Genomic DNA, 21088 nt, shown 5'->3' with positions numbered 1-21088 from the left:
GCCGCAACTGTCAGGTCAGGTGGCCTGGGTCTGGGGGTGGCCCTGTGACCTAGTGACTTAACCCCTCCAAGCTTAAGGTTACTAAACTTCATTGAGCCTAAGATGCTAATGATCGTAAGTAAAATGCACCCTTATTCAAATGCCACCAAAGAAGAAAAGTCCTGTCACCTGTGCCATGACACATCATTCCTTACCTTCAGGATAATTTCTGCCCACTGAGAGAGTTCACTGGGCAGACTGTCAATTGAGGGGCTTGCAGGCAGCTGTCCTTTATCTGGTCTGCTGGGCACGTCCGCCTCAGAGGAGGGGAAGAGGCTGCGGGGCTCTCGCCGTGAGGTCGGAGAGGCTGTGCCCCAAGTCCTGCTGCCTCGCAGTGTCGGGGGCCTTCTGGCCTTCCGCTTCCTTCCCACCTGCTACGTCTCACCCGCCACAAGAATCCCGATGCCCAAGTGGCACGTCTCGGTCCCCTTCATGCCTGTCTGAATGGCTCTGATACCCAAAACAAACTCAAGTGGTGAACTGGCAAGAAAAACACCGTAACCAGAACAGGAAATCCTGTTAATTCAACATTTATTAATTATGCACAGTTCTGCTGATATCGATACACAATTATCAGACCTGGAAAAACGTGAGTGTGTGCAGTTGCTTAAAAAAACATAACATTTGTACACTCTCAACTAGTTCCCAAGTTTTATCCCCTAAAATGTAGCACAGAGAGAGGCACAGTGTAAATGCTATTCCAGGGAAATGCTGTCTAAGGTGGCGGCGCACAAAGAATCAAATCCCCGGCCCCGGTCCTTGGAGAGGACCGCCCCACGGCACGGCTCAGAGGCAGCACGTCAACAATGACACAGATGTGGCTGTGTGGTGCTTCGGGTCGCCCACCGGGTCCTCCCTCGGGAACACAGGTGGGCGAGGAAGGAGGGAAGAACACTTGGCAGGACTTCGCACCTGACAGCCGCGCACAGGGTGGAGGCGAACCGTGTAGTGTGGTCTGGAAGTCAGGGTCTGCGTGTGTGCTGGGGGGGCGGGCAGCGCATGGAGAAGGGCTTCCCCAGGCTGAGGAGCCCGGGCACCTGCGTAGCATCGTTCGAGTTCCTTGATTGTTGCCTGGGGCTCTTGGTGAGAGCTCACTGGCGTGATCTCCGGAGGATGCTGTTTGTACAGCAGGTGTTTCAACAAAAAGCGATGCCCGTGAGGTCACGCTTCCCTCTTGGTCTGGGTCGGGGTGGGGATCTGCCCGTCAGGGGCCAGAGCAGCTGTCTGAGGCTATGTGAGCCTCCCATCTCTGCTGCAAGTAAACAGGGGTGCAGGGGCTCCCCGACATCACGTGTACGGACACTTTAGTCTGAGTTTCACACCAGTCTCTTATGCCACGAAACAGTGTTGTTTCCGCCCAACCACTTGGAAATCAAAACACCCTTCTTAGCCCTGGGGTGTGTGAAGCACCTGGTAGGCCAGGTGATGCTCTCCTCTGGGTCCGAGCTCCGGAGCCACGTGATGGGCCTCCCCACCCACGACGCCACTCTGTGGTGGGTTCTCGGGGAGCCTGCAGCCAGGGGCACTCGGACCCCGCTGGCCCCTCGTTAGGGAAGGGGCAGGCAGGGGCCCACCTGTTTAAGATTTTGAGGACTGGACAAGCGTTACAAAACTCGTAATTCACATACTCTATGATTTGGAATGACTTGGGGCGTGTTGGCATGTATGTAGGTGACCTCCCGCTTTATTTTCTGAAGAGAGAACTCTATAGGCCTCCGATGCACACGTACTTGACCTCCAGGTACTCGTCGATGCCGTACTTGGAGCCCTCCCGCCCCAGGCCGGACTGCTTCACGCCGCCGAATGGGCACTCCACGGAGGAGATGAGCCCCTCGTTGACGCCCACCATGCCGACCTCCAGCTGCTCCGCCACCCGCCAGATCTGGGCCGGGTCTCGGGAGTAAAAATAACCTGTCCCAGGGAGAGAGGACACAGCCGGCATGCGGAACAGCCCCCGGCAATGCCGGCTCCGAAGCTACGGGCGGCACCCACCTCTTCCTGATCACACGTGTGTGGGACCGCTGGGCGCCCCCCGGACCCCCAGTCCGCCTGTCCGTGACTCCCCGTCGGGCCTCAGAACTTCTCCTCCTGCTTCTGTCGCCCCGGAGCTCACTGTCTCCTCGAGGGACAGTGGCCGTGGCGTCCCAGCGCCTGCGACCCGCTGCTGGTCCGCCCTGCCCAGCCCGGTTCGACTGTGCACGTGAAACTTGAGCCCGGACCGTCCGGCGACTCCCCATCAGTAGGGATGCCGGTGCTTTCAGTCAGCTTTTGGCGTCATCTGTCCTCACTCCGGTGACCGGCGTCTTCCCCGAGCTCACCGACCAAATCCTCCCTCCCTTCCTCACTTCTTCACTTCCCGGGTCGCCTGTGCCCCGAATCTCCCTCCTCCGGTCTCTGCACAGTCAGACTGTGCGGGCACAGCTCCCCCTCACCCCCGTCACGGGGAGAAGGGAGGGTCACTGCTCTCGGCGTGCGGGGGCCCCTGTGTGCACCTGACCCCAGCGTCCCGGCACCCTGAGCGGGCAGCGTGGGGCAGGGCCACCACGTACATGTCCCCCCCTTTGTGAGGGGCCCCCTCCCTCGGGGGAGGCTCCTGGAGAGCCAGAGCTGCGTCCGTCCTCACACTTCCCTGTGGGTGCTCAGTACAGGGTCGTCAGGTCACCTGCGCACAGGTGGCCAGGCACAGAGCGTTGAGGGCGATGGTAAGAAGTTAGGAGAATCCCTGGCAAGTGGAACGGGGACACTGGGACAGAGGGCCGACCCAACTGGCCGAGCTGTTTACAGCCAGATACTGAATCCCAAGGTCTTGTTTCCGCAGCCGAGGACAGTTGGGAGCCGCTGGTTTATGTGTCCAGACCTTGCCAGGGCAGACCCGCCTTGACCGGGTCCCCTTCAGGGACGTTCTTGGACGGCGAAACCGACCAGAGCGGCCTGTGCACTCCCTTGGACGAATCGGGGTTATGACAGGGCGCACCCGAAAGCCGAGGAGTACTCTGTGGAGGTCCTCCCCGAGACTTCCACTCACATTCCCGCCTTTAGAAAATGGGTAAAAGCTCCTGAGACGAGGACCCTGTGCGTGTCACCGCCTCCCCTTCCTTCCCCGGGCGTGTATCTGCGCTCTTTCTCCTGAGCACTGACGGGCCCCAGGAGGCCTGCCACCAGGGCGGCAGCAGCTCCCGGGGCTGGTCTCCTGCATTCCCGCAGCCCAGCTGGCTCACTCCTGCGGGCTGCGAACTGGCCTCTTGTATCTCAGACCCTCCGTTATCCCACTGCCCCCGTTTTTAACTGACACTCTCTCAACATCACCTGTACTCACTTATGAAATCTTTCCTACATGAAGTTAAGAACCCACAGATTCTAGACCCGGTCCCTTGCTGGTGACAGTGTCACGGAGATACGTCCTGCCCCGTCCTTACGTCCTCACGCGCAGCTCCCAGACCCAGCAGAACGGGAGAAGCACCTGGAACCCCCAGGCCCCCAGGGACACGGGACTCGGGGTTGTGTGCATCTCCCGCCCAGATCAGCCTGCTCTGCCCCTTCTCTCCCCGCCCCCCCCCCCGCCGTCTCTCCCAGGGCGGCCCCAGTGCATCCCAGGGGCTGCACACACCTGCCCTGGTGCTCCAGTGGGCGCCCTCCAAACCCAGGTGGCGCCTCACGGGCAGATGCCCGTGTCAGCCTGAGAGGTGACCCGACTGCGCTGGGCTGGGACGGACGCCTACCTGCTAACCCGACATCGGTCGCATTGGCGATCGCCACAGCCTCCTCCTCTGTGTCGAACCTGCCAAAGTCAATGAGGGTCATCAGCCGACTGTAAGGGGCGCGGGGAAAACCGCTGTCTTTTCTTCCGGTTTACGTCCCCAGTGATGGCCAGACATGCCTGGGGCTCTGCAGGGATCCCGGAGCAGTGCACAGAGGAGAATGGCACCCCTGGCTGTGTGGGGCTGGAGTCGGGCCGTGGCTCACCTGCCCGGCTCACCTCTCCGAGGAGAGCGCGGGGCCGCAGGCTGCCCTGCAGCATGTCCACGTGGTGAACAAAATGCCATAAAAAAGAGCCGCTGAGCCCTGGCTGGTGTAGCTCAGTGGATTGAGCACAGGCCTGCAAACCAAATGGTTGCTGGTTCGATTGCCAGTCAGGGCACATGCCTGGGTTGCAGGCCAGTTCCCAGTAGGGGGCGTGTGAGAGGCAACCAACCATTGATGTTTCTCTCCCTCCCTCCCTTCCTGTCTCTCTAAATATAAATAAATAAAATCTTAAAAAAAGAGAGAGAACGGCTCAGCTTGCCACCTCCTGGGGGCACACACCACAGCGACAGCGACTGCAGGAGCAACCCTACTGTAGGGACAGACTGTCCAGAGGGCGGGCCCGCGCTCCAGCGTCAGCTGTGGTCAGACCAAAGCCCTGCGCGGGCCCTTTCAGCTCTGGTTCCACTTGTGGAACAAGGCTCGAGTGGCGTTTCCCGTTGCCCCAGAGCTGTGCCTGGGTGGAAAGCTTCTAAGCACCCCGTTCCTACATTCGGAGGTCTGCCAGCAGTGGGGGCTCCCCTGGGCCCTGGTCAGTTGAGCAGGGCTGGGGGAGGGGGAGGCAGCTGTGGGGGGAAGGGAGGGACCGGGAGGGTGGCCTCAGAGGATCCCCTGTTCAGCAAATGACCAGCCCTGTCTCCTGGGGCCAGTGCATCCACTGGAGGAGAGGACAGCAGTGTGGCTGACGTCCCCTCTCTGCACAAACACCAGTGATGGCCGTCGGATGTGGTGTCACTGAGCCCACAACACTGTCCTGGAGTGTCAGAACGACCCCACCAGTGAAGGGGAGCCGTGGGGCCCAGGCGTCCAGGGACCCAGGCAGGCGTGGCGGAGCCTCGAGTAGCCCCCACTCTGCCCTGCGCCTGCCTTCCCAGCCACACGTCCCTTCTGCTCCCTGAGAAAACAAGGTCACGTTGTTCTGGGTGAAGCCTATTACTAAAGCCAAGAAGGTGCGAGTTCTTCGAGCGGCCCATCTCCCCAGGGACGGAAAAGCCTACAAACTCCATCTGCAAGGTGGCAGCAACGCCGACAAAGTATGTGACACGGGGACTTGGGCCTTGGGTGGGACAGCACGGGAAGCCCAGCGCCAGCTCTGGTCTCCCAGTGCCAATGGGGAGAGGGGACCACGGTCCAGAAACCTCACCAGCAGTGAGCGCCAAACATGCAGGACCCTTCTGGCGGCCCAGAGGTGGTCCCCACGGAGGAGCACGAGGGCCAGGGCTCCATGGAGCCTCCCCTCCCCTCCCATCTGGGGGTTTCCGGTGACGCCTCCTGCAGACCTGGGCCCTGGACCGGTGCTGTGTTGTCACTGGGAAGGAGAGCAGTGGGGACGCCGGGCCACCACAGACCTCTTCTCCTGGACCCACTGCCACAGAGGGAGCTGCAAACCGTCCCCTGGGAGAGGGCGCCGAGCAGAGACCCTCCTGCCCCGAGGGCCCACCCTCTGCCCTCCAGGTGCATCTGGAAGGAACACGCGCCCCAGGCTGACTGGCCAAGGCTGCTCACCCTGGAAGGGGCTAAGAATGAGCTCTCGGGGAAGACGACAAGACCTCCCAGGTTCAGAAAGACAAACCACCACCGGAAATGGTGGAGCCGGGAATGGGACGGAACGGAGGTGGGGAAAGGATGACTGTCCCCGGGGAGGAAGGCTAGTGAAGCGGGAAGGACCAGGGATGGGGACGAGCCAGCTGCAAAGACCGAGGGTGAAAAGGGAATTGCTGCTGTTTGGATGCAGCGAGGGTCGGGGGCTGGGGAGCAGAGGGGCGTGTGGAGACCGGATTTAGGGGCTGGCAGATGGAGGGAGCAGGAGCCCGGGAGGCGGGGAAGAGATGGCAGGGCCCCAACAAGAGCAGTGGAGGATGGAGGCAGACGTGTCTCTGTAGAATCTGCCGCCTCCAGGCTGGAGAAGAACAAATGCAGGCAGGAAATGTTTGGGAAACAACCCAGAATTCCCTGGGACTAGACACGCACTTCAGGTATTAAAGGAAGACACAGGTGCCTCGGAGTGAAAATGCTCCCACACCACCATGGGTAGGGGCGTCAGAGACCAAGAGAAGTTTCTGAAGTCTCCAGAGAGAAAGACCGATCCTTTCAGAGGAACAGGAACATCAGCTTCCTGAACAGCAGCCCTGGGTGTAAGCAAAGGCCTGGTATCTTCGAAGTTTAAGTTTAACGCTAGAATTGTATCCAGGCAAATGGTTACTTGCTTTGAACACGAGATAGAAGACCACCTAAGGTCACAGGAGGTTCATTTCCAACAGCCTCCCTCGAAAGAGCCGATCAAGGATGCAGGCCAGTGCGCGGACAGATGAGTTCCGCAGAAAGCAAGACACAAGCAAAGCAGAGAACCCGGTGGAACCGGGCCAGTCTGTGGCCTGGGCGGGGAGGAGGGAGAACGGGTTTTCCACCGTCGCGGGTGGACTCCCGCAGCGCCGCTGCCTGACTACCTGCCCTCCCACAGCACGTGACCTTGGTTTCTGCCTCGGTTTCCTCCTTCTTCCCTGTCGCTTCTGTCTTCCCACCGGCTGGGTGGTCTTACTTGATCACCGGTGCCAGGGGCCCGAACGTCTCCTCCCGGGAGCAGAGCATGTCCTGGGTGACTTCGCTGAGCAGGGTGGGCTCAAAGAAATTCCCTCCAAGTTGATGCCGCTTCCCGCCGGTCACCACGGTAGCGCCTTTGGAAAGGGCGTCACTCACGTGCTTCTCCACCTGTGAGACGAGAGAAAGCAGGGCCTTTGGGAAAGGTGGCTGAGGACACGGTGGAAACGACAGGATCTCAGAGAGGGCAAGCGGCAGCAAGCCACGGCCGGCTGGCTTTCTCTCCCAAGCAGGTTGACAACCAGCAGCCTCGTCCCTTCGGGTGGGAGGAGCCAGGTTTGCAGAGGAGGCGGGGGGACGGCCCAGGCCACGCCCCCTAGGCGGGTCCTCCCGGGCCTGTGCCCAGAGCTGGTTCCATGCGGGGTCTGCTGTCCGCGTTTCTGGGTGAGTCCCAGGGCCGGGGACCCCGGGTCGTCCCCCTCCTTGGACCTCGATCTGAAGCAGGTGCGCTGGACGCGGTTCCGGTGGGAGCGTCCTGCCTGCGTGTGTGTCCGACGTGCCACCTGTGTGGCCGTGGCGGAGCTCGGGTCCAGCGCCCACCCAGGATGAGGGCGCCGCTGCGCGTGCAGAGCCGCTGGTGAACAGCTCGGTTCACTGCCGCGCCGCTTCCTCGGGGCGGCCTCCCCTCCCGGAGCTTCTAGGACCTTTCACATTCCCGACGTTCTAAATTTTTACAGACTCCACCTGGGTTTCCTTTTCATTCGTTCTGCTCCATCCACAGTGGGCGGAGTCTTTCCATCTGAAGACATCATCTCAAAGCCCAAGCCGCCCGTCCTTCCCTTCTGGGTGTTGGGAAATTAAAGAACTGTATTTCAAGATCCTAATCGCCAGAGGGTGCCACACAGTCATGCGAATTGGCAGAAGTTTGTTTTTTGGTGACCGCCGTTTCCAAAACAGCCGTGCCAGGCACCTTACCAAGGAGGCTTCTGCTAGTCAAGCTTCTGATAAGAAACCAAATGAAATGGAAGGGACGGCGAGTGAACCTACCTTTTCCACTGCCTTCTCGTTGATCAGTGGGCCCTGAGTCGTCCTCTCCTCGAACCCGTTGCCCACACGCAGCTGGGTTTTCATCGCCTCGGCAAACTTCTTCACAAAGGAGTCGTGGATGCCTCTCTGCACCAGGAAGCGGTTTGAGCAAACGCAGGTCTGGACGGGGGGAGAGCGGGCCCGGTGAGCGGGGTGTCGGCAGCTGCCGGCTGAACGCACCTGTGGCTGCTGCGCACTGAGCGCAGACACCTCCCCAGGCTCTCAGGCCGCCCCCGTCTCCCTCCCTGCGGGGCTTGCCCAGGGTCCTCCCCGGGGCAGGCGCACAGCCCCACAGCTCCGAGGCCGACATGGGGGGGGGGGGCGTCGATATCTGTGTAAAGATGGAAAGGCAGCAACCTGACTTTTTTCAAGTGGTGTGAGCACATCATTACGAAACAGACAGGGAAGCACCCCCTGAAGACCACCCCTGAGGGCAGTGGTGGGGCAGTGTAGTGGCGGCCCAGAGGGCGGGGTCCAAGGCCGCGTGCGCCCTGGGCCTCCCGGGTGCTGGCTGGCCTGATGCCGCGCAGACGGACACAAGACTGTTTTCCACGCCAGCTGAGTTATTGGAAGGACCCTGGCTTGTTTCCTATTAGGCCTGATGTTTTCAAGTTGCGTGACCGTATTATAGGAAATGTAGTGACACTGGTAAGCTTTCTCCTTGTGTTTTTTCTTAATCTTGTGTTTTTCTAGTGGAAACAGGTACATAGATAACTTGGTGTCCGATGCATTTTGATTGGCTAAGAGCGACACACCGAGAAGCTGTGACTTTATGGTGGAAACCTGAGCGGTGTGCGCACTGTCGGCATTTGTGTCCCCAAAAGGAGACACCCTGCTCTAAAACAACCGAGCTGTTCAGGGAAGGCCGAGTTCCAGAGGCCAAAACAAGGCTAAAAACTGTAACATAGAGTGTTACACGTTTTGCCTTTTGGTCACAGTGTAACCACTCAGGAGGTTGTATTGTTTCTGGAATACATTTAAAACTGCTTGTTGACGGTGCTTTGGATACTTTGTGTGTGCGGATACTTTGTAACAAACCAGGGCCCAGCAACTGCTGGGATAGAATGGGGCAGACAGGATCCCAACTTCACAGTCCTAGCTCCTAGCTCCCAAGACTGTGGGGCCGCCCGCTGGTCCATCTTCCTCGAGTCTCATGTCCCCGTCCGTGACATGACAGGTGTGGACCAGCTGCTCTGAAGTCCCCACCAGCTCTGACAGTCCCAGGTTCCTATGAAGGCGAGTGAGCTCAGGCCGCCTCTGTCCCTGTGGCAACCGGACACCTGGGGGCGCCCCCGGCCACTGCAGCCGGTCCTGCGCCCCTTCCCAGGAAGCAGGCGACCCAGGTGTCAACATCTGGAGTTCCTCCGGACCCCACGTCAACCCTCTCCTCCCCCACAGGCCGTGGGCTCAGAGCCCGGCTGCCTGGCCATTGTGGGTCTAGGCGGTGACTTCCGCTGCTCAGTCCCGAGAAGCCCCGTGGGGCAGACCGATGGTCACCCGGTTCAGAGAGCGGAGGAAGCGAGAGCGCATTTGGCGAAAGGCCTCTGCGGCTCAGGACGCTCCCTGGAGCAGAGACTCCCCCTTATCTCCCCTGGGAGCCTCCGTGTCTGCCTCACCCCCAGCAAAGAGTGGGCGCTTACCAAGCACTTGCTGAAAAGGGGGGATAAGGAAGAGCGGACGTGGAGGAACCCAAAGCTGGTTCCTCTGAGACGAGCAAGGCAGCAGGACCCGCGCACGACGGACCCACCTGCCCGGAGTTCCTGAACTTCGAGGCCACGGCCCCCGCCGCGGCCCGGTCCACGTCGGCGCTGTCGAACACGATGAACGGGGCGAGGCCGCCCAGCTCCATGGACGCCCTCTTCACGGAGCCGGCAGCGTGGCGCAGCAGCACCTGCGTGCAGGGCGGAGGGGCTGGGCGTGAGGGCCGGCCTTTCCGACACTGACCCACAACCAAGGCCTCCGTCCAGTCACAGCCACGGCAGAGGTGGCGCCCGCACGGTCCAGCCGGAGGACAGCAGTCGCAAGCCCAGGGTCATGCTAGGACCGGCGCCCAGCAATGCGCACCAAGGGCACAGGGTTTGCGGGGCCCCTCTGGGTCAAAGTTCAGCGCGGCTGGAAGGAGGATTCTGTGCCGTGGCTCTCGGGATGTCCGGGGGTGGGGGGGGTGTCCCAGCAGTGAAATGGTAGCAATCTTCTCGTTGAAATGTCCTGAGGTCGAGCCATTGAAATGACCCAAGGTTGGGATTTGTTTTGGTTTTTAAGTTCTGCTGGGCCACTGGTCCTCCTGCGGCTCCCCGAGAGGGTCTGCCTGTGAGTTCCCCGCGCCCGGCCGCACAGCTGATGGGCCTCCAGGCCCGCAGCCTGCACGGGGTGGCCGGCTCACCGCAGGAGTGATTACGGCCGGGACTAGCCGTCCCCGCTGCTCGTGGTGTCCGGACGTGGCCGGCCTCACAGGCACTTCCAGGCAGGGGTCAGGTCACTGTGTCTGAGGTACTCGGGTGCGGGTGCAGCACGAACGCACCGGCAGGAAAGATCACACTGCTCAGAGGGGCCGCCACACATAGAAACTGGCTCCGTCTGCCTTTTGCTCTTTCAAACATTTAAAAACTCCTCTTCGTTTCCGTAGGTGCCTTTACACCACACACGATTTTCGTTCAGTGCTGCGGTATCCATTTCAACCCCCACCGTGGGTTTCTGGAACCGTGAATTCTAGCTCGTGAAGAAGCCTGTGTCCCACAATGAGGTGGATGTTCGGCTCCCGGCCACCTCACTCACAACAACTAAGGGAACCCTCGCCGCCCAGCTCCCCCGGGAAGTTTTTTGTTGGCTAGGGACCCCCAGCATCTCCCCGGAGGCGACCAGCCCGACTGAGTCAGGCGGAGCGGCCTCGCTTTGCGGGACCCCTCCCCCCGGGGCGGCCAAGGGCACAGGGCTCCATTCCACGCTCTAAAGAGAAAGTGCCGAACGGCCGTCTTCTCGAGTCGAGTACCTTCCCGGTGGCTGTCGAGCCAGTGAAGGAAATTTTGGACACGAGCGGGTCAGTGCAAAGCGCCTCGCCCACGACCTCGGCCTTCTTCCGGGAGCAGGGCACGACGTTGTAGACCCCGGGAGGGACGCCGGCCCGGTGTGCGAGCTGCGGAGAGAAAAAGCAGACACACGGCAGCGGGTGAGAAAGCAGGAGAGAGAAACGGATGGATGCGTTAATGCGAGGAGGAGCGGGAGACACTGAGCGGACGGGGGCAGGGGCAGAGTACACGTGGGACGGCAATGAGATTCTCGTTAGTGCCGACGCGGTGTTACTGAGTCATCACACGGCACTCTGGGAGAATTTCTTAGGGTGTACGTCTCAGGGTGCTGCTCTGTTAGAAGGAAAAAAGACAACCTCGGCCTTGTTTTCTAAGAAAAATCGGAGGAGAGTTCAAGAATCAGGTTGGGGTTCCCTTGTAGGATCAAGGGGACATCGTGGCGAGAGCACTCACTGAGCCCTACTGTGTGCGGGCAGCCCCAGTGCAGAGGTGGCAAGGGGCGGGCCACGCCAGGAGCATTAGCACCCAGAACAGGGCCGCGCTCTCTGGTCCAGGTGCGGCCTGAGTTACGTGAACTTCCACATCCCACCAGCAGGGAGCTCCCCGCACAGATCTGACCAGGACTCCGGGAAGGCGGCGGGAGCAGCCCAGCCCCTCGGTCCCTGCATCCCCTGGTAAAGACTGAGGGGGCAGGGGGGGAGCCGCCCCGAACACCCCAGATGACGTCTGCCAGACAGAGGGCGGTGTAAGCGCCCGACAGCTGTTTTCAGCGAGATTCCTGTGCCTGCCGCCCCAGGCCGCGCAGATAAGCCCCTGTCAGGCCCTGGAGGAGGAGGGGCCGCCCCACCCCCGCCCGGCTTCCCTTCCCGTTTGCAGCCCTGGCTGACGTGGGACCCGACCACGTGGGACCCGACCACGTGGGCCCTGGAGCTGCCTCCTGCGATGATGTTTTAAGTCCACCAATAAAGAGTGAGCCCCCCAAACCTGGCCTCTGGGAACCTGTGAGCAACAGGCCTCGTCTTTGGAGTTCCCTGACCTGACGGTCGCGGCTCAGCGCGTCTTGCAATGACCGTGAGAACCCCCGGGGCTGGTCCGGCCACAACACTGGCTCAGAGGCGGCGGCAGCCCGGGCGTCGCCACCTGACCACGCTGTCGGCGGGCGGACACGCCGCGGCACGCTGGCCGACATGGAGTCTCCACAAACCGCAAACTACACGTGGGCGGGGACGTACCGCCGACAGCTGAGATGACAGAAGGCTGTCGACACCTCTGATAACAGGGCCCCGGCAGCCTGCAGGTGTCCGAGGGGCGCAGGGCAGGCCGTGGGGGAGCGTGGCCGGAATTGCCCCACTGGAGGGGGCGAGACGCTCTCTGCCCAGGCCTCCCGAACAGGTTGGGAGAACGGACTTGCTGGAACATAGGCTGCTGGCTCAGAGAAACGTGGACGTCAGATCCCGGACAAGATTATTAAAAGAAAAAAGAAGAATAAAGAGCGGAAAAGCATCCCCACAGGCAACCCAAGCAGAAAGGAGACAAGCCCACAAGCCGTCCGACACTGCGCCTCCCCCTGCGGTAAGGAAGTTGTGCCAAGACCGAAACAGCACCAGGAATCAGAATGAGGGCGAGTTCAGAAAGGAGGCGAGGGGACTCGGGAAAGAACGAGGATTCCTTTCCAGAAATGAAGAGTAAACACGGAGGAACGTGAGACCGCATCAGCACAGCAGGTGATGATACCAAAGAAACCCAGAAGCAACGAGGTGACGTGGACGCTTAGGGCAGAGGCAGGAAGGACGCAGGGGCACGTGGCGCAGAAGCCCGGACACACGGACACACGGACAGCAGGGTCCCGGACGACGGGAGCAAACCGAGTGTCTGGAACGGCCCCGGAAGCTTCCAGGTTTAAGTAGAAGCCCGGAGCCCACAGGCTGAGCGAGCCCCCAGTCACGCTGCTGGGCTGTGAAGATAAGGGGGACGCAGTGGGGACACAGGCGGAAAGAGCCCGCCGACTGCAGGTGCGAGAGCAACGCCTGCCGACACGGGACAGGAGGGCACAGGTGCTGCCGCCGCGTCGAGAAGATGGGACGAGACTTTCCCTGCGCAGCGGGGGTGCTCGAGCACCACGGGCTGGGTCTGTGGTCGTCACCGCGGCTCCGGGCAGCTGTCCCGTGTGCCCCTCCTGGGGGCTCGGCCAGGCCCCGGGTGCCCAGCAAGGGGAGAGCCAGGCCTGGGCCGTGGCGGTCACAGCCACAGCAGTGGGGTCCCCGTTTTCAAGTACAGGGGAGCCCTTCCTGCCACCGGGAGTGGGGGCCGAGCCTGGCGAGGTCCGAATGGACCGGAGCAGGTGCGCGCAGGGCTCTGCAGTGACAGGGAAGGGCAGTGGGGGAGGGGAAGGCGAGGCTGTGCCGCCGGCATCTGGCAGGGCCTGGAGGCCACTGCAGGAGGTCTGGGTTTTAGGTGACAGGGGAAGAGTGACAGGACCTGACTGCAGACCAACCTGGAGAAGGGGGAGGCTCCAAAGGTGACAAATGCCCAGGCGTGGTCACCTCGTGAGGACGGACAGCACCCCCAGGTGTCAGGAAGCCCACCCACCGTTTTGTCCAGGAGGCCCCCTCGGACTGGGCACAGCGGCTGCCCAGTTGGAACGTCACCGTCCAGCATGCGGGGGCGGTGGAGGCGTCCCACGACCCGCTCTCCCGAGCCAGCGTCCCCGAGTGCGGTGGGGCTCACCTCGGCCAGGGCCAGGGCTGAGAAGGGCGTGTCCTCGGCGGGTTTCACCACCACGGTGCAGCCGGCTGCCAGGGCGGCCCCCACCTTTCGGGTGATCATGGCGCTGGGGAAGTTCCACTGTGGACAGAGGGGGGGGGGTGAGCAGGGGCACTGCCCGCTGAGCACACCGTGTTCCACCGGCCCACACACAGGGGATGGGCGGGGCGGCTCCCGGCTCCTCACAGGAGAGCCCCGAGCACCCCCGCGGTCAGCTGAGGGGCTGGGACAGGCTCCTCCAGACGGGGTGGTCTCAGAATTTAAACAGCGTGGTAAAGCTACACCGGCCGTCGCAGACTTATCCGTGTTTTCGGCTTTGTGGGACACCCAGGTGCCAACCCAAATACTCGACTCCGTGGCTGTCATGTGGAAGTTTGCGTGTGGCCATGTCCCCGTGAAGCTCTGTTGACAAACACCGGCGGCGGGGGGGGGATGGCCTGGGGGCCGTAGTTTCCTGACCCTTTGGTGCAAAATAGTAGCAAAGGTGACTTGAAAGTGGCCCTGTCTCTGTAGAGGTAGAGACCTGGAGGCGTGCACACATCTCTTCTGGCGGAGTTTTCTCTGACTGTGACAGACACTCCCTTATTCTGGGGTGGGCACTGTTAAATTAGAGCTAATTAAATCCCTATCGCCACCCAACCAGGTTGGTATTATGATCCTCACTTGCAGGCTTGGGGAAACTGAGGCAGAGCAGTGACGTGACTTGCCCAAGGCCACACACCTTGGAAGCAGCGAGCTCGGAGTGGAACCCAGGCGGTCTGGGCGGCAGGGGGCTGCCTGCCACCGCTGTGCTGAGTGGGACGGGCTGCAGGGAGCCTGGGGGGCAGCCGGCGACCCCGGGCGGAAGCTCACACGGGTTCTGGCAGGGGTGGGTCTGGGGGGGTGGCCGAGAGGAAGCTGGGCACCTGGCACACATGTCCTCCATCACACGGGGAACTTTCTCAGAACTATGACATGTTAGCAAATGTGTCATATCTGAAGTCTTTAAAAAATTATGAATAGTAGAAGCTCTTTCAGACATGCTTGGTAGGAGCCTTTATACCCAGTGAGAAGAGCCCCTGGGGAGGACCCACCCGTGGGCACTCGGGGACCTGTCCCCTGCCAACCCCAGGTCTCTGGGCCCCAGAGCACCCGGGATGCACCTCCACAGCCCGCAGAGGAACTGGATGCCGCGACCAGGGCCAGCGGCCTCTCCCCAGGGCCAGCGGCCTCTCCCCAGGGCCCCGCTGACCCCGCCAGCCACGTACCGGGGTGATGACCGCGGCCACACCGAGCGGCTGCTTGAGCACCAGGGCCCGCTTATCCTTGGCGGGGGTGGAGATGACGTCCCCGTACACGCGGCGGGCTTCCTCCGAAAACCACTCCAGGAAGTGGGCGGCGTACAGAATTTCTCCCTGCGCCTCCTTCAGCGGCTTTCCCTGAATCCGGGCAGAAAAGACACCGTCACTGCCTCCCAGAGCAGAAGCAGGGGCCCTTTCTCAGTCACCAAGGCTGCAGGCGGAGTGGGAAAGGTGCCCACCGCAAACGCTGGGGTTGTCGAGAAATTCGCAGGATCGGAGGGCAACGGGGGACGAGCTGGGGCGCTGGCACCTGGGACGCGCACACGTTAGAGGGGACAGAACCGCACCTGCCGGCTGTTCCCCCTCCTGATACCTTCTCACCGCGGTGATGCGGTGAAATCGGTCACGGCTCCGTGGAACCGCTGTGCATCGTTAAGTGTGCAAACGACAGAGAAGAGCAACCAACAGGGTCACTCGGAGCAAAAGTGTCGGGGGGAGGAGCTGTGGCCACCGGCTCCACTCGAAACCTGCCTCCCCCACACGGCACAGAGCAAATCAGGACGGATTTTGTTTTAGATAAATGAGTGCCTGGCTTTAACGAGGAAGGGTTTGGCCCGGGCACAATTCACTGACAGCTCACCCCCAGGCAGGGAATTCCCAGCTTTTAGCCACGCAGCTGGGAGGACGGTGTCCCTAAGCCTCGCCCGACACTCCCCGACAGTCTGCGGGCAGCGCCAGGGCCCCGACTCACGCTTTCGGCTGTAATTATCTTGGCAAGGCCCTCCCTGTTTTGTATCATCAAGTCGTACCATCTCCGAAGCACTGAACTCCTTTCCTGCGAAGAGACCGGAAGGGAGAGGACCAGTGAGGCCCCAGGTGCAGGGGAGACACCCCACCGCCAGCTCCCTACAGTCTCGGCCGCGGCTCTTCCCGGAGGCGCTGGCCCTCCTCTGGGAAGCAAGTGAAGATCTGGCCTGGGAGCGTCTGCAGGGCAGTCCTGGGCCGTGAGGGGGGTCTGTGGACACAGCTGTTATTGTTTAGGGCAGGTATGAGTAACTTTAGTCTCCATTGCAGAACACACATAAAACTTACCCTCTCAGCCTCTTTCAAGGGCGTGTTAAGGGGGCTCATGTGCAGTCACACTGCGGGGCCACCATCCCTGCCATCGGCCTCCAGAACTGGAAGGGGGTCCCCACTGAGCACTTCCCACCCCCAGCCCTTTCTGTCCCCAGGACTGTGACTCCTCCGGGGACTTCAGGGGAGGGGACGCACACAGCATCTGTCTTTTGAGGCTGGCTTCTCTGTCTCGGCACAGTGTCCCCACGTCTAGTTCCTCATTCCAACAGAGCCACCCCCGGCAGGTGGCTCTGTCCCCGACTTGGGTGTGTGCAGTGTGAGGAAAGGTTTGCACACTTGCGAATAGAGCCTGGGCACAGCACTGGAGGGTGCCCATGCCACCGAGTTGTCCACTTACAAGTGGCTAAAACGGTCAATTTTGTCATGCATATTTGCCACAATTAAAAAAATACTTCCAGCCCTGGCTGGTGTACCTCAGTGGATTGAGCGCAGCCTGGGAACCAGAGGGTCACCAGTTCGATTCCCAGTCAGGGCACATGCCTGGGTTGCAGGCCAGGTCCCCAATAGGGGGCGTGTGAGAGGCAACCACACATTGATGTTTCTCTCTTCCTCCTTCCCTTCCCCTCTAAAAAATAAATAAAATATTTAAAAGAAAACAGAATTCATTTATATAAAACCACTAAAAAAGGAAAAAGTGGGCCCAGCAAGTGCAGGTCACCCAGACCACAGAGTCCTCTGAAGACACAAGACCTCGGAGCTCAGCCGCCAGCACCGGAACAGGGAGGTGTCCCTGGGCCCCTCTCTGCTGCCTGCAGGGCTGCCCACCCGCCCGAGGCTAGGCGGCGGTGTGAGGCTTTAACCCTGCCCTCACTGTGCGGGTGAGCACGGGGCCTGTCCCCTCCTTATTTGGATGACAAGCCGTGGGATTGTACGTGTCCTGTGGAGGGTACCGTTGAGGTGAGGGCTTCTACATCGCTACCCCCCAGAAGAGGCATCGAGTTCTCTTCACTGTCCCTCCAGCAGCTGCCCAGCGCCAGGCGGGCAAGCCGTGGCCACAGACCTGGACGCCGCAGGTCCCAGCGGGACTCCAGTCTCCAGGCTGGGCTGGAGAAGGACATTGAATCCCTCCGGCGCTGGCCCGCAGGAGTGAGGCGCACACTTCCCTAAGAGGGCGGACAGCTCAGGGCGCCCTGGCCCGGCCGAACCAGAAACCAGCAGTGGGGTCACCCTCACTGGGACCTCACATGATGCGTTAGTCGTGGCCCCCAAAGGGGCCGTGGAGGAGCCCGGACCCCCAGCCCGGCAGACGGGTCCCAGTTTGGAGGTGGGGCCTTGACAGAGGTCATCAAGCCAAACAGTGTGGTCAGGGTGGGCTCCAGCCCAGTGTGACCGGTGTCACAGGGAAAGCGGGGGTATGGGCACAGGCGGGGGGCTGGTGCTGGGGGGCATGAGGCGAGAGGCCCGGGGCAGGCCCTTCCCGCCCAGCCCGCCTCCGAAGGAGCCGACCCTGCCCGCGCCCGGAGGCTTGGGTCCGGCCTGCTGAGGACACATTCTGTTGTTCACTCCCCCGAGTGGGTGGTGGTTGTGCGGCCGGGCAGCAGGACAGCCTTTGTGAGTGCGATTCCGGGGCCCTGGGAGGCTAAAGTGGGTGGTGTCACATGGGGCTCTGACCCCAGGTCCCCCCAGCAGGACTGGAGTGAGGGTGGTGAACCAGGAGCCCCTCGGCCTGTCTCCTCACCCCCTGTGCAGCGTCTCCCTCCCCAGGCCCCGAAAGGACCAAACGTCACAGGTGCCAGGCTTGGCTGTGGCGGGCCCAGTGACCTCCCGCCTCCTGTGCTCACCCGTCCCCCGTGCTCACCCGTCCCCCGTGCTCACCTGTCCCCCGTGCTCACCTGCCCCCCCGTGCTCACCTGTCCCCTGCGCCCACACTCAGCCCCTGAACCTGGGAGTAGGTTACTTCACAGGGAGCAGGGACTTCACAGGTGGGCTGAGTTAAGGGTCTGGCCCGAGGAGACAACCCTAAGCCGTCCGGGTGGGCCCAGTGTCAACCCTGGGATGGCCGTGAGAGCAGGGGGAGCACTGGGGGGCTCCAGCCCAGGATCGGGCGTGGCGTCTAGTCACCAGAAAAGGCAAGGGGACCCCATGAGCCTCCGGAGGGAGCGTGCCCCCCCAGAGCTGTGGAACAACCAGCCTGTGCCTTGGTGTCACATTAGGTCACTGAGTCTGTGGCAGCGGACGTGGCACTAGCTTGTGAGGTCGGTCAGAGTCGGCTCCCTTGGTCTCTGAACTCCTCCAGCGGTTCCCTCCTTGGGGGGACGAGGTGTGACCTGGACTGATGGGGGGCAAGGCAAGGCCTGGAGACAGGGCTGGGGGCTCTGAGGGGGGAGGCTGGGGAGGGTTGTGTGTATGGCAGGCTCGGTGGCAGAAGTGACACGTGAGCTAGACTCGGGACCAGGCAGCACATGACCTCGAGGAGAGGAGAGCGGGGAAAAGCAGGTGTCTCTGCCCAGAGACACCAGGACCCCCACGCAGGATGCAGGAGGACACGGCCAGGCCGGGGGAGGGCCTCGGGGGAACCCAGCCCTGCCCACACCTGGAGCTCGGACGTGCAACCCCCAGAACAGAGACGCGTGTCTGCTGGGCGGGCCGCCATTCTGGGGTCCTGTCTGGCAGCGGTGGAGCCGGCTTGCCCCCCCTCAGCCCCGGGCCACTTCTTGCCACTTCCCTGCTTGGGTATCAGGTATGTGGTGTGCGGGCGAGAGCCCCCTGTGCCCCTCCACCCGGGTGGCCCACCGCAGCAGCACAGGGCACACAAGTGCTCAGTGCGCACCCATGGGTGGGTGAGCACCAGCTCCCCACACCCGACCTCCTTGCCGGGTGCTGAAGGGCAGGCAGGCAACGCTTCCCCAGGGGCTGGCTTCAGGAGCCACGTGGTAAGTGGGGAAGGAAGACCCCCTCCTTTTCTTCTTTCTCTAGCCCCCCTGGCACACGCCCCACCCTCAGTCCCCCACTGTCTCCAGGTCAGTCCACAGCAGTATTTCCCTGTTCCGCTGAAAACCCACAGCGTGGTCCTGGTGCCTCCCTCCCTCCCCACAAAGCTTTCTGAAGCCCACCCCACTCCCTGTGGCGTGGCTGTGGCTGTGGCCCGGGGCGCTCATCCCACCTCCCCGAGCCCAGGTGCAGCGTCCCGCGAGGCCTCCCCGCGGCCCGGGACCACCGCAGGTGTCCCTAGGAGCTGCTGACACTCCCTTCTACACGCACTGACGTGCTCAGCCTGCAGTCCGGCCCGTGTCCCCAGCGTCTGGCACAGTGCTTGGTGCGAAGCCCAGGCCCCTAATTTATTTGTCCAGCGTCGCGTTTCTTGTTTATGTGGCTCTTCGTGGTGTGCCACGCCAACCCTGGACGCGCTGGTTTCACGGGGGCGGCTGAGCTCGCGGGGCTCACTCACCTTGGCGGTGACGCTCCTCCAGCTGCAGAAAGCATCGTAGGCGACGCGCACGGCGGCGCGGGCCTCGGGCGCCCCGCAGTCGGCCACTCGGCCCAGTTCGGCACCGCTGGCCGGGTCGAGCACCGGGAAGGCGGCGGCGGCCGGGAGCCAGCGGCCGCCCACGAAGCTGTCGGTGCGCAGCAGCGCCTCAGGGAGGCCCCCCAGGCCCGGGGTGTAGGCACGGAGTTCGGCCGGCCGGCGCACCCAGCATCCGGCGCGGGGGCGGAGGCCGCGGCCGGGAAGCGCGGGTCGGAGGCGCGGGGCCCCGCAGCTCTGCAGCCGCAAGCAGGTCGCCATGGCCCCGGTGGCGGCGGCGGCGGCCGGAAGCAGGCAAGCGAGCGCGCGCCCGGAGGAGCGAAGGTCGGGGACGCGCGGGGCCGGCGGCAGGTGGCGGAGCGGAGCAGCGCCCTCTCCCGCGCGGCACTAGGCCGCGCCCGGCTGCACTTCGCCCCAGCGCATCCTGCTCGGGTCCCGGCGGGCGCAGGGAAGGTTAGGGTTGGGGCGGGCGTGCTTAGGGACCGCGTCACGTTCCTCCTGGAGTGCTCCTGCGTCCAGCTGTTCCTGAGCAACCCTCACCCATCCGACCGCTCCCCGTCCCGTCTGCCTTTAAAGCCGCATCTCAGTGGCGCCTGCGTTGACCGCTGGATTCGAGGACGGGCGGTGCGAGCTCCGCTGTCAAGGGCGGATCGCGTTCCTCGGACCCCGCAGCTCCGCCCTTGAAGGATGTGGCCCGGGCCATGAGCCGTGGAGGTGGCTTCGGTGTACCTCCGGGGGCTGTCGTGGGTGTTTTCCCCATCGGCGGGAGCAGGGCGCCCCTGTTTTGTGACAGTCTTTGGGGACAGAGCGACCTGGATCCAAACGCTGAATGGGTCGCTGCGCTGGGTGCCCTCGGGCAGTTGCTCAACCTCAGGCTTCCCGTGAGTGAAACGGGGCCGCAGGCTGGTTGTGAGACCAGGCACAGGGTCGTGGTCACATGAAATTCAGGACATTGTTCAAGGTCACGCCAGCTGGCCCAGGTCAAGCCACTAGTTGGGCTGAAGGTAGGCCGCCCACCAGACACTTGTCAGACCCAGTCAGCAGACTGTGACCTCGGAGGGCACTCGTGGGCATGGGGCCTGTCCTGAGCTCCAGGGGTCCTGGGGAGCCCCACTCCCTCACTGAAGAGGGGTCGCCCCAGCTGACTGTCATTTCACAGGGGGTGTCCACTCACGAGGCCAGTTCTTGTGTGTTCGGTTTTTTAAAAAGAGCTAGAAATCGGAATTTCTGTGTGAATTCTTCCATTCAAAGAAAGTTGGCCTAAGTTCGTGAAGCACCGTGCTGGCCCAACAAAACAACCGGCCTCTGGCTCCGGGCCTCGGAGCAGCTGGGCCCAGAGTGGGCAGAGCTGTGGCTCCGTCCGTCTGGGCTTTGCAGGTGGTGGAGTTAAAGTTACAGAGGAAACTTGGCAGACACGTAAGGGTCTCAGATAGCCCCCCCTCCTAGTCTGCTCTCCCACTTGGCCGGCCTGAGGCCAAGGATCCTTTCCTCCCCTCTCAAGTTCTCCGTTCCTGCTTTCCATGTGCAACACGCCCCAGCTTTCAGGTCGCCATGGGCTCCATGGAGAATTTCCCTGCCTGTTCCCTCAGCCCAGGTGCTGTGTGGATTGGCTAGTTCCCGGCAGGTGCACGCTGAGCCCGGGTTGCTCTTTGAGCCCTTGTCTCTCAGCCCTGCCTGCGCCCCCACCCCCACCCCAAGTGGGACGGGCATCTTGGCTCGGGCTGCAGGAATCTGGC

General features: G+C 62.3%; 1 protein-coding gene across 1 annotated transcript; it reads right to left on the bottom strand.

Annotated features, from left to right (window-relative positions):
- Positions 1-553: 553 nt before the first annotated feature.
- Positions 554-20180, bottom strand: ALDH5A1 (aldehyde dehydrogenase 5 family member A1). Its single transcript, XM_037153053.2, has 10 exons — positions 19278-20180; positions 15504-15587; positions 14720-14890; positions 13437-13553; positions 10673-10816; positions 9431-9574; positions 7645-7803; positions 6599-6768; positions 3759-3817; positions 554-1950 (listed from the first exon to the last, which is right to left on the bottom strand). The coding sequence occupies exons 1-10, from the start codon at positions 19611-19613 to the stop codon at positions 1745-1747; spliced, it is 1590 nt and encodes a 529-aa protein (XP_037008948.2). The 5' UTR covers positions 19614-20180; the 3' UTR covers positions 554-1744.
- Between the last annotated feature and the right edge of the window lie 908 nt (positions 20181-21088).

Source organism: Artibeus jamaicensis, unplaced genomic scaffold (assembly GCF_021234435.1).
Source record: "Artibeus jamaicensis isolate MK-2021 breed Jamaican fruit bat unplaced genomic scaffold, CSHL_Jam_final scaffold_1689, whole genome shotgun sequence".
Taxonomy (NCBI): domain Eukaryota; kingdom Metazoa; phylum Chordata; class Mammalia; order Chiroptera; family Phyllostomidae; genus Artibeus; species Artibeus jamaicensis.
This window is presented reverse-complemented; position numbering and strand designations above follow the sequence as displayed.

Coding starts and splice junctions, on each gene's coding strand:
- ALDH5A1 (XM_037153053.2), bottom strand. CDS start 19,613: ATGGCGACCTGCTTGCGGCTGCAGAGCTGCGGGGCCCCGCGCCTCCGA. Junction 9,575..10,672: donor GCTCGACAGCCACCGGGAAG/GTACTCGACTCG, acceptor CCCTGCACGCAG/GTGCTGCTGCGCCACGCTGC. Junction 7,804..9,430: donor AGTTCAGGAACTCCGGGCAG/GTGGGTCCGTCG, acceptor CCCCCCGTCCAG/ACCTGCGTTTGCTCAAACCG.